The 12,645-nt window shown below is 46.6% G+C and overlaps 1 protein-coding gene across 2 annotated transcripts in view; it reads left to right on the forward strand.

Annotated features, from left to right (window-relative positions):
- ube3b (ubiquitin protein ligase E3B) overlaps positions 1 to 12,142 on the forward strand; it is a 26,002-nt gene extending 13,860 nt beyond the window's left edge. For both annotated transcript variants that reach the window (XM_076998919.1, XM_076998920.1), the window contains exons 19-27: positions 3,295 to 3,414; positions 4,581 to 4,757; positions 4,945 to 5,193; positions 5,984 to 6,049; positions 6,135 to 6,193; positions 6,795 to 6,977; positions 7,152 to 7,263; positions 10,929 to 11,021; positions 11,143 to 12,142. In XM_076998919.1, coding sequence (XP_076855034.1) covers positions 3,295 to 3,414; positions 4,581 to 4,757; positions 4,945 to 5,193; positions 5,984 to 6,049; positions 6,135 to 6,193; positions 6,795 to 6,977; positions 7,152 to 7,263; positions 10,929 to 11,021; positions 11,143 to 11,334 — 1,251 coding nt within the window. In that variant the 3' untranslated portion in view covers positions 11,335 to 12,142. The remainder of the gene's footprint in view (positions 1 to 3,294; positions 3,415 to 4,580; positions 4,758 to 4,944; positions 5,194 to 5,983; positions 6,050 to 6,134; positions 6,194 to 6,794; positions 6,978 to 7,151; positions 7,264 to 10,928; positions 11,022 to 11,142) is intronic.
- Positions 12,143 to 12,645: the final 503 nt, after the last annotated feature.

Here is a 12,645-nt window from a genome sequence, read left to right on the forward strand (position 1 = left end):
TACCCCACGCAAGAACCTCAGTGTTGTCCTAATACCCGACACAAGAACGTCAGTGTTGCCCTAATACCCCACACAAGAACCTCAGTGTTACCCTAATACCCCACGCAAGAACGTCAGTGTTGCCCTAATACCCCACGCAAGAACGTCAGTGTTGCCCTAATACCCCACACAAGAACCTCAGTGTTGCCCTAATACCCCACACAAGAACGTCAGTGTTGCCCTAATACCCCACACAAGAACGTCAGTGTTGCCCTAATACCCCACACAAGAACCTCAGTGTTGCCCTAATACCCCACACAAGAACCTCAGTGTTGCCCTAATACCTCACACAAGAACGTCAGTGTTGCCCTAAAACCCCACACAAGAACGTCAGTGTTGCCCTAAAACCCCACACAAGAACGTCAGTGTTGCCCTAAAACCCCACACAAGAACCTCAGTGTTGCCCTAATACCCCACACAAGAACCTCAGTGTTGCCCTAATACCCCACACAAGAACCTCAGTGTTGCCCTAATACCCCACACAAGAACGTCAGTGTTGCCCTAATACCCCACACAAGAACCTCAGTGTTGCCCTAATACCTCACACAAGAACGTCAGTGTTGCCCTAAAACCCCACACAAGAACGTCAGTGTTGCCCTAAAACCCCACACAAGAACCTCAGTGTTGCCCTAATACCTCACACAAGAACCTCAGTGTTACCCTAAAACCCCACACAAGAATCTGTGTTGCCCTAATACCCCACACAAGAACCTCAGTGTTGCCCTAATACCCCACACAAGAACCTCAGTGTTGCCCTAATACCTCACACAAGAACCTCAGTGTTGCCCTAATACCCCACACAAGAACCTCAGTGTTGCCCTAATACCTCACACAAGAACCTCAGTGTTGCCCTAATACCTCACACAAGAACCTCAGTGTTGCCCTAATACCTCACACAAGAACCTCAGTGTTGCCCTAATACCCCACGCAAGAACCTCAGTGTTTCCCTAATACCCCACGCAAGAACGTCAGTGTTGCCCTAATACCCCACGCAAGAACGTCAGTGTTGCCCTAATACCCCACGCAAGAACGTCAGTGTTGCCCTAATACCCCACACAAGAACGTCAGTGTTGCCCTAATACCCCACACAAGAACCTCAGTGTTGCCCTAATACCCCACACAAGAACGTCAGTGTTGCCCTAATACCCCACACAAGAACCTCAGTGTTGCCCTAATACCCCACACAAGAACCTCAGTGTTGCCCTAATACCTCACACAAGAACGTCAGTGTTGCCCTAAAACCCCACACAAGAATGTCAGTGTTGCCCTAAAACCCCACACAAGAACCTCAGTGTTGCCCTAATACCCCACACAAGAACCTCAGTGTTGTCCTAATACCCCACACAAGAACCTCAGTGTTGCCCTAATACCCCACACAAGAACCTCAGTGTTGCCCTAATACCCCACACATGAACCTCAGTGTTGCCCTAATACCTCACACAAGAACCTCAGTGTTACCCTAATACCCCACATAAGAACCTCAGTGTTGCCCTAAAACCCCACACAAGAACGTCAGTGTTGCCCTAAAACCTCACACAAGAACGTCAGTGTTGCCCTAATACCCCACACATGAACCTCAGTGTTGCCCTAATACCTCACACAAGAACCTCAGTGTTACCCTAATACCCCACACAAGAACCTCAGTGTTGCCCTAAAACCTCACACAAGAACGTCAGTGTTGCCCTAAAACCTCACACATGAACCTCAGTGTTGCCCTAATACCTCACACAAGAACCTCAGTGTTGCCCTAATACCTCACACAAGAACCTCAGTGTTGCCCCAATACCTCACACAAGAACCTCAGTGTTGCCCTAATACCTCACACAAGAACCTCAGTGTTACCCTAAAACCCCACACAAGAATCTGTGTTGCCCTAATACCCCACACAAGAACCTCAGTGTTGCCCTAATACCCCACACAAGAACCTCAGTGTTGCCCTAATACCTCACACAAGAACCTCAGTGTTGCCCTAATACCCCACACAAGAACCTCAGTTTTGCCCTAATACCTCACACAAGAACCTCAGTGTTGCCCTAATACCTCACGCAAGAACCTCAGTGTTGCCCTAATACCTCACACAAGAACCTCAGTGTTGCCCTAATACCCCACACAAGAACCTCAGTGTTTCCCTAATACCCCACACAAGAACGTCAGTGTTGCCCTAATACCCCACGCAAGAACGTCAGTGTTGCCCTAATACCCCACACAAGAACCTCAGTGTTGCCCTAATACCTCACACAAGAACCTCAGTGTTGCCCTAATACCTCACACAAGAACCTCAGTGTTTCCCTAATACCTCACACAAGAACCTCAGTGTTACGCTAATACCCCACACAAGAACCTCAGTGTTACCCTAAAACCCCACACAAGAATCTGTGTTGCCCTAATACCCCACACAAGAACCTCAGTGTTGCCCTAATACCCCACACAAGAACCTCAGTGTTGCCCTAATACCTCACACAAGAACCTCAGTGTTACGCTAATACCCCACACAAGAACCTCAGTGTTACGCTAATACCCCACACAAGAACCTCAGTGTTGCCCTAATACCCCACACAAGAACCTCAGTGTTGCCCTAATACCCCACACAAGAACCTCAGTGTTGCCCTAATACCTCACACAAGAACCTCAGTGTTGCCCTAATACCCCACACAAGAACTTCAGTGTTACCCTAAAACCCCACACAAGAACCTCAGTGTTACCCTAAAACCCCACACAAGAACCTCAGTGTTACCCTAAAACCCCACACAAGAATCTGTGTTGCCCTAATACCTCACACAAGAACTTCAGTGTTGCCCTAATACCTCACACAAGAACCTCAGTGTTTCCCTAATACCCCACACAAGAACCTCAGTGTTACCCTAAAACCCCACACAAGAACCTCAGTGTTACGCTAATACCCCACACAAGAACCTCAGTGTTACCCTAAAACCCCACACAAGAACATAAGTGTTGCCATAATACCCCACGCAAGAACCTCAGTGTTGCCCTAATACCCCACACAAGAACCTCAGTGTTGCCTTAATACCCCATGCAAGAACATCAGTGTTACACTAGTGTCTTAAATTGGAATGTCAGTGTTTAATCCCTTCTGTTCTAAATGGTTGCTCTCCAATGTTAAGATGCCCTTCTTGTCTTGTCAAAAAATCAGTCCACTGAAGAAACATTCTACACATTAATATTTCTGTTTTATTCTGAACAATATTTATGCATCTGTCAGTCTTTCTGTGTGAACGCGTGTTCTCTAATCTTCAGAGGGTTCTGCTCTTCCGGAATCTTGTCACGAAAGAGAAGGAGACACTGGGATTGGTGGAAACAAGCTCCGCCTCTCCACATGTCACTCACATAACCATCCGCCGCTCACGCATGCTGGAGGTGAGGGCACTCTCATCATTGTGTGTCTGTAAAATACAGCATGTTGCCTAAAGTATTCGCTCACCCAAATTATCTGAATCAGGTGTTCCAATCACTTCCATGGCCACAGGTGTATAAAATTAAGCTGCCAGGCATGCAGACTGTTATTACAAACCTTTGGGAAAAATTGGTTCACTCTCAGGTGCTCAGTGAATTCCAGCATGGAACTGTGATAGAATGCCACCTGTGCAAAAAATCCAGTAGTGAAATTTCCTCGCTCTTAAATAGCAACTCAGCCACAAAGTGGTAGGCCCTAAACTAACGGAGTGCGCATAGTGCGAAGAGGTTGCCAACTTTCTGCACTACAGACATGCAAACTTCATCTCTCAAGAACAGAGAGAGCTTTGTGGAATGGGTTTCCATGGTCAAGCAGCTGCATCCAAGCCATACATCACCAAGTGCAATGCAAAGCGTCGGATGCAGTGGTGTAACGCACGCCACCACTGGACTCTAGAGCAGTGGAGGAGCATTCTCTGGAGTGACGAATCGGCTTCTCCATATGGCAACCTGATGAGTCTGGGTTTGGCAGTTGCCAGGAGGACAGTACTTGTCTGACGGCATTGTGCTAAGTATGAAAGTTCCTCTTTCAACATGACTGTGCACCAGTGCACAAAGCAAGGTCCATAAATACATGGAGTCTGGTGTGAATAAACTTCGCTGGCCTGAGTCCTGACCTCAACCTGATAGAACACCTTTGGGATGAATTAGAGCAGAGACTGAGAGCAAGACCTTCTCGTCCAACATCATTATGTGACCTCACAATTGCGTTTCTGTAAGAATGGTCAGAAATCCCCATAAACACACTCCTAAACCTTGTGGACAGCCTTCCCAGAAGAGTTGAAGCTGTTCTAGCTGCAAAGGATGGACCAATGTCATATTGAACCCTATGAATTAATGGGATGTCACTTAAGCTCATATGTGAGTCAAGGAAGGTGAGTGAATACTTCTGGCAATGTAGTGTATGTAGGAAATGTAGGTACAGGAAATGTATTAATTTTCCTGTTTACTCTGGGCTGTTAGTTATTAGCAGTAATATTGTTAATTTTTCACCTTGTTTGGTCAGTACATCAGTTTTTTTCTTTCTTTTTTTCTTTCTTTCTTTTTCTCCGTCCGTCCCACCTCTTCAGGACGGTTATGACCAGCTGCGCAGGTTGCCTGTGAACTCCATGAAGGGGGTGATCCGGGTGAAGTTTGTCAACGACCTGGGGGTGGACGAGGCCGGGATCGATCAGGATGGAGTGTTTAAGGAGTTTCTGGAGGAGATCATCAAGAAGGTCTTCAACCCAGCACTCAACCTGTTCAAGGTGCTTGTCACCAACATCTTCAAATGTCACTCATATTAACATTCATCAGGTTGAAAAAAAAACACAGGATTTTAAACAATGGCGAACAAAGCTTTTCAGTCAAGTAACGTTTTTTTTGCCCAATCAAATATCAGTTAGAACTGATGAAGCACCTGTGAAGTGAATGAGCTGTGATCCCCACCCCCAGACGACGAGCGGCACGGAGCGGCTGTACCCGTCTCCTACCTCCAGCATCCACGAGAACCACCTGCAGCTGTTTGAGTTTGTGGGGAAGATGCTGGGCAAGGCGCTGTACGAGGGCATCGTGGTGGACGTGCCCTTCGCCCCCTTCTTCCTGGGCCAGGTGCTGGGACACCACCACAGCAGCTTCTACAGCTCCATCGACGAGCTGCCCTCGCTCGACGCCGAGTTCTACAAGAACCTCACCTCCATAAAGGTCAGCTGCTCCCAGAGATCTGTGGGTGGGTGGGTGGAGGTGTGTTTGTGTTCATGTGTGAGTGTTATCGTAATAGTCATAGTCAATTTATGAGAAATAAATAAAATAGTATGTCTGACAGTATGACCATGTAGGTGTCAGATGTAAGGAAAACACTTTTGACTCGACCTGCTATCGTGCATTTCAACAGAAAAATAAAACTAAAAAATAGCAACATCTAAACCTACACTAATGTCTTTAAAGTTGCTGTACTGTTAGAAAAACTAATTAATTGTTAAGTGTTGGACAGCTAACTGCTAAATGAAGATCGATATAGCTCAAGAAATAAACAAGCACTAGTCTCCACTGCCCGATAGAACACACACACACACACACAGACACATACAGGATGCACGCACACATACACATAGAGGACACACACACACACACACACACACACACACACACACACACACACATACAGGATGCACGCACACATACACATAGAGGACACACACACACACACAGGGTGCACATCCCCCACGTAGCTGCATGACTTGGTTACACAGCAGGGTTAGGGTAAGAGCACCTCAGTCTCCTCTTTCTTTCATTCTCAGTCTTGAGTTTGTATTCTTCTTTTTATGTAACCATTACCCTGCATCAGCGCAGAACTGGCTTAGATGGAAATGGTTTAATGTCACAACACGCATTTATTTGTGAATTGTTTTTAAATATGCTTCACCTATTGCTATAAACATATGTGCGTCCACGTGTATGTGTGTACGTGTACACGTGCATGTGTGTTTTTTAGCGTTATGATGGAGATGTCGGTGACTTGGGCCTGACTCTGTCATACGACGAGGACGTCATGGGGCAGGTAAAGAAGTCTAATCTCTTCCTCACAGCTCCCCCTCACCCCTACTTCCCATATTTTAATCCCTCCCCTCTCTCTCCTCCCACAGTTAGTGTGTCATGAGCTGATCCCAGGGGGAAAGACAATGTCCGTCACTAATGAGAACAAGTGAGTGCTTCCCTAAAACCACTCACAAAGGCCAAACAGTACAATAGTGTGTCTCACGTGTCTGACACACGAGTGTGTCTCACGTGTCTGACACACGAGTGTGCCTCACGTGTCTGACACACGAGTGTGCCTCACGTGTCTGACACACGAGTGTGCCTCACGTGTCTGACACACGAGTGTGCCTCACGTGTCTGGCACGTGATTGTGTCTACACACAAGTTTGTCTTGTTTTCGAACATGAGGATGTCAACACAAGGGGGTCTAAAATGTCCTCATGGGAAATGTAATGTTGCAATAGAACAGAATGGACAGGGCTCAGAGTGACGTAGAGTGAGCTGGCTGAGGGTGATTCATCACAACCCCGGCTGTGTGGGTGGAGATTAAACGTTACACTCAAGAGTCAGCACAGTCAGGCTTAGGACTCAGAATAGGCCTTGAGAAAGAAGACTGTAGGATGTGTCAAAGGATCAAAGAAAGTAAGAAAGTAAGCAGATCTTGGTGTGATATGATGGAAGCACACCTTAGTATGATATGACTGAAGCAGTCTGATATGACTGAAGCAGACCTTAGTCTTATGTACCCTGTGGTGAATGTGTTGCAGGATCAGCTACATCCACCTGATGGCGCACTTCCGGATGCACACGCAGATCAAGGAGCAGACGGCGGCCTTCATCCGGGGCTTCCGCGGCATCATCAACCCCGAGTGGCTGCACATGTTCTCCACCCCCGAGGTGCAGAGGCTCATCTCCGGAGACAACGCCGAGATCGACCTCGACGACCTCAAGTGCGTCTCGCTCAGTCTCACTCTCGGCTCAGACACTCCAGTGTACGCTGTGTGTTAGCATGAAACCTAAACAGCACTGGTTTGTGTGTGTGTGTGTGTGTGTGTGTGTGTGTGTGTGTGTGTGTGTGCGCGCGCGTGTGTGCGTGCGTGCGTACGTACGTGTACTTACATCAGGAAGCACACGGTGTACTATGGTGGCTTTCACAGCAGTCACAGGGTGATCATCTGGCTGTGGGACATCTTGTCCAGTGACTTCACCCCGGAAGAGAGGGCAATGTTTCTTAAGGTGACACTCCCTACATGACATTTACATTTATGGCATTTAGCAGACCATTTTATCCAGAGCGACTTACAAAGTGCTTTGCATCTGATCACAGAATTCATCCTAGGTAATAGTACAGATAGGCCAGAATTCAAGATACCCATGAGTCAGACTACTACTAAACTACAGGAATCAATGTCTTTACCTAGTGTTTTGCAAGTTAAATGTTTACTAAGAAGCACAAATAACCATAGACAGACATACAATTTAAGAACAACGGCAAGTGCTATCTGCTGAGTTAGTGCTCTTTTAAGAACTCAACAAACAGGTGAGTCTTCAGTCTACACTTGAAGATAGCAATAGACTCTGCAGTCCGAGCAGCTAATGGAAGATCGTTCCACCATCTTGGAGCTAGGACAGAGAATTGTCTGGAGCTTTGTCGTACATGAGACTTTAAGTGTGGAGTTTCGAGTCAAGCCAAGCTTGAGATTCTGAGTGCTCGCTGTACGGATCGGCTTTTGACCATGGACATCATGTAGGGATGGGCTAGTCTGTTTTTGGCTTTGTAATGTGTGCCACCACTGGAAGCCAGTGAAGAGAGCGTAGGAGAGGAGTTACATGTGAGAACTTGGGGAGATTGAAGACCATTCGTGCTGCAGCATTCTGAATTAGTTGTAGCGGTCTGATTACCAATAGAGGAAGACCTGCAAGTAGGGAATTGCAGTAGTCCAGCTTTGAGAAGACTAGAGACTGCACAAGCACTTGAGTAGCTTCCTGTGAAAGAAAGGGGTGTATTCTCCATATGTTGCAGAGGAGGAATCTGCAGGATGTGGTCAGATTTGAAACGTGTTGAGTAGGACAACTGGTTGTCCAATGTTACACCCAGGCTTCAAGCAGTTTCTGATGGTGTTAACAAGGTGTTCTCAAAGGAAATGTGAGGTCGTTGTGTGGATTTGTAGTTCCTGTAATGTACAAAAGCTCAGTTTTGCTAGGGTTGAGCTTCAAGTGATGAGCAGTCATCCATGAAGCAATATCTGCCAAGCATGCTAAGATACGCCCAGAAACCTGGGTGTCAGAATGAGGGAAGGAAAGAATTAGCTGGGTGTCATCAGCATAGCAATGATAAGAGAAATCATAAGACAAAATAATGTCACCAAGTATACCAGTATATAGAGAAAAGAAGAGGGCCTAGGACTGAGCCTTGGGGGACTCCAGTGGAGAGTTTATATGGATTGGATGTGGATCCTCTGCATGTTACCTGATAGGAACGGTCTTCTAGATATGACTGGAGCCATTTCCAAGCACAGCCAGTCACACCGAGGCTAGAAAGTACAGAGAGGTGGATGTTGTGGTTGACCGTGTCCATGTCAAAGGCTGCAGAAAGATCTAGAAGAATTAAAACTGATGATAGCTTGTTAGCCTTGGCAGCATGGAGCTTCTCGGTCACTGCTTTGAGGACCGTTTCTGTTGAGTGTGCCCGTTTGAAGCCAGACAGCATGGTTCTGGGTGAGGAAAAGAGATAATTGGTCATAGACTGCTCGTTCTAGAGTTTTTGATAGAAAAGTAAGAAGTGATACCGGTCTGTAGTTGTTCGTGTCAGAGGTGTCAAGTGTTGGTGTCAGGCTTTTTTCAAGATTGGTACCACCCTTGCCATCTTGAACACGGTAGGTACATGACCCAAAACTAAGGAGTTGTTGATGATTGCTGAGATGAATGGAAGGAGATCTCCTGACATATTCTGGAAAATAGTAGAAGGAATTGGATCCAGCGCGCACATAGTAGGATTACTGGAAGTCAGAAGTTGATGTAAGTTGAGGAAAGAGAGTAGAAAGAAGCCAAGGAGTTAAGTGTTGGGTTAGAGATACTAGTAGGAAGGTTGGGTTGGTATGAGCTGAGGTCTGAATCTAGGCAACTTCTCTTCCACCTCTGCAGTTCTTAGATCTCTCCTGTGGCTGCGTAGCACTTCAGTTAGCCAGGGGGTGGATGGGACAGATCTCTTAAGCCTGGTGGAGGACACAGAAGATTTATTGATGAAGAGATCATAGAGAGGAAAGTATTGGTAATTGTGTCCAATGAGAGAGCAGACAGACAGTTCTGGTGAGGAAGGGAGGACAAAATAGTAGTAGTAAGGGTTGAGGGATTGATGGAGCGCAAACTTGGGTGAAAGTAAGAAGAATGTACAGGGGAAGTGCGAGTGGAAATGGCAGGGAGGGGGAAAGAAAAGGATAGAAGGTGATGATGGTCTGACAGGTGAAGTGGGGTAACTGTGATGTTCCGGTGGCTTGTGTAAAGACCAGGTCCAGAATGTTGCCTGGTCTATGAGTCAGAGGGGACAGGTTGATGACAAGGTCAAATGATGACAGCAATGGAAGAATGCAAGATGAATGTAGTTTGTTGGATGGAAGGTTGAAGTAACCAAGGAGAATGAGCGGGTTTGCTTCAATGGTGAATTGACTGATGAGGGTATCAAGTTCATCAATGAAGTTCTCAAGGGAACTTGGAGGGCGATAAACCACAATGATGTGAAGATTAGTGAGGTAATCTTCCATGCTATCACAGTGATAGCATGGAACTCAAAGGAAGAAATTGAAAGAGCTGAGAAGGAGAGTTGGGTGAAACGCCACTTAATGTGAATTATGTCATTCACACGCCACAATGATGTGAAGATTAGTGGGGTAGGATACAGTGATAGCATGGAACTCAAAGGAAGAAATTGAAAGAGCTGAGAAGGAGAGTTGGGTGAAACGCCACTCTGGTGATAACAGTAGACCTGTGCCACCTCCCCTTCCAAGGCGCTGTAGGGAATAAGTGAATGAGAAGGCAGAGGACGGAGCAGCCGAAGTTGCAGAGTTCTCTGCAGTGATCCAGGTTTCGGTCAGGGCCAGGAAGTGTAGTGAATGGAGGGATTCAAGAGCTGAGATGAAGTTAGCCTTCTGGACAGCAGATTGGCAATTCTAGAGTCCTCCATGACACTCTCAGACACTCTGTACACTAGGGATGTGGAGATTCATCGATTCACATCGGTGAATCGGTACACATGTCTGCGATGCGACTGCATCGGTAGATTCAACGTGCATCGAGTTTAATTTGCGGGCGAATTCACGATGCATCGCCTTCAGTGAGGCGGTCACGCAATCTGCAAACAATGCCGTGGGGCTAAATACGTTAGTAGCACAACGAACCTGGCGACACGCATGAAAAGACGGCACGGTGTGGACATCTCTGCGGCCGCTACCCCCCCCCGTAACCCCCCCGCTCAACAACTTACGTTCGTGAGTGTGTCGCATCGCATCGCATTTGTGTCGCATCGCATCGCATCGACAAGGGGTTTCAGAGTATTGCAGTTATATCGCATCGTTGGCAGTGTATCGAGATGTGTATCGAATCTAGCTTAGTGGTGACGATATACATCCCTACTGTACACAGGTTCAGGTCCACGTTCAGTGTGACAGTAGATGCCTGTAGAGTTGGCGTGTAGAATTTAATGTTTGAACCCCAGGTGCAGTTCTGCACCCTGAGTCAGTGTCAGGGAGATGGAGGGAAGTGCTCGTTGAAGTGTATCTGTGGTAATTGATGTATTTGTGGTTTTGGTGTTGAAGTATCTGTGCTAGCTGATGTGTTTGTGGTTCTAGTGTTGGTTGATGTATCTGTATCTGTGGTAGCTGATGTGTTTGTGGTTCTGGTGTTAGTTTGTCACCAGCTGTTCCAGACCCCCACTGCTGGGCTTTGCCTACCTCAAACCCCCCTTCTCCATCCGCTGTGTGGAGGTGTCTGACGACCAGGTCAGATCAGCTACGCGTGAATGATTATTATTATCATTATCATTACAATTATCATTGCTCTTAGTTGTAGTGGTAGTAGTAAAAGTCGTGTGTGTGTGTGTGTGTGTGTGTGTGTGTGTAGGACACGGGTGACACTCTGGGCAGTGTCCTGCGGGGCTTCTTCACCATCCGTAAGAAGGAGCCGGGCGGCCGTCTGCCCACGTCCTCCACCTGCTTCAACCTGCTCAAACTGCCCAACTACAGCAAGAAGAGCATCCTCAGAGACAAGCTCCGCTACGCCATCAGCATGAACACGGGCTTCGAGCTCTCCTAACACACACACCCCGACACACACACACCGACACACACTACTACAGAGGAATCGCCCAGTGTGCATGGACTGAATGAACTGTTAATTGTTTTAAGCCACTGGGAGACACCTCCTACATCGCCCTACGTCTACATCGCCCCTTGTTGGTCTGCATCACTCTGGAAGAGACCTGGTCATCATCCCATCAGCATCTGATGCCAGAGAATCTCCACCAGCCTTACGCCCTTCAGCCAGTCTTCACCTACACCTACACCACTCCTCCAGGCAGGAAGTACATCCACCAACACCATCAGACCACTGTCCCGCACACCATCAGACCACTGTCCTGAAGAAGCTTATAAAATGACTCTGTCCCGCTATACTCCTGTTTTAATAAAAATGCACCTCACTAACATTACTAACAAACTCCATGTGATGATTGGGACGGATCCCCTGTAGGAGTCTTTCTCAGGGCAACAGCTGGAGGCATTGTGATGTCCGTCTGTCTCTTTCTGCTATAGGAAGCAATACAGACCCAGTGCAAGCCATGCAACACACAACACACAGGAAACATCACATAGGAAACGGGGGGTCTCCACTCCTGCCCGGAGGACATTTAACAAATGATTGCAAGTTTGGAAGAAAACTTCCAGCAGACGTTGTTGGAATAACTCTGCTTGTGGTTTGATGTTGTGGTCCAGTGGAAGAGTTTGAAGAACAAAGCGTGCTGCCTTATGCCGTTTCTCTGTCACTTAAGACAGTTTAAACCTGAACACTTAATGGATTTGTTTGTTACCAGGGAGAACAAATAAACTGACCCATGTTTAGGGAATTGGGTGATTTGAACAGGTCTATAAGACTTATTTTTAATATAATTCCCCACAGTCTTAGGCAGAAGTCTTATGCACTAAATATTTCCAGTGAAGTGTTGCATAACCATCCAAACAGGAGCCAACCCTGTTCACCAAATAACCAGATTTGTGTGTGAGAAGATACACTGTTTTGATTCACTTGGTAAAGGGAGTTATATCTGTACCATGGCTGAAAGCATGATGATTACATCATCTTACATTTACATTTCACAGATTTAAACACAGTCATAAATGAACAAAAAATATGTCATATGCAGCACAGGAAGTGGTTTAGTGTTATTTAGTGTTATAGAGAAGGGTAGTGAGTGCTGTAAATGTCTTTATACAACCGCAGGTTTCCTCTTTAATTTTTTTCTTGGGCTGTTTCTTTTTTTTTTTTGCTTTTCTGCCTCCACATTTACTTTTATGGTTATGTTCCTGGAGTGAGGTGTGTGTGTGTGTGTGTACTGTACTAAACTGCACT

This window comes from Brachyhypopomus gauderio, chromosome 3 (genome assembly GCF_052324685.1).
Source record: "Brachyhypopomus gauderio isolate BG-103 chromosome 3, BGAUD_0.2, whole genome shotgun sequence".
Classification (NCBI taxonomy): Eukaryota; Metazoa; Chordata; class Actinopteri; order Gymnotiformes; family Hypopomidae; genus Brachyhypopomus; species Brachyhypopomus gauderio.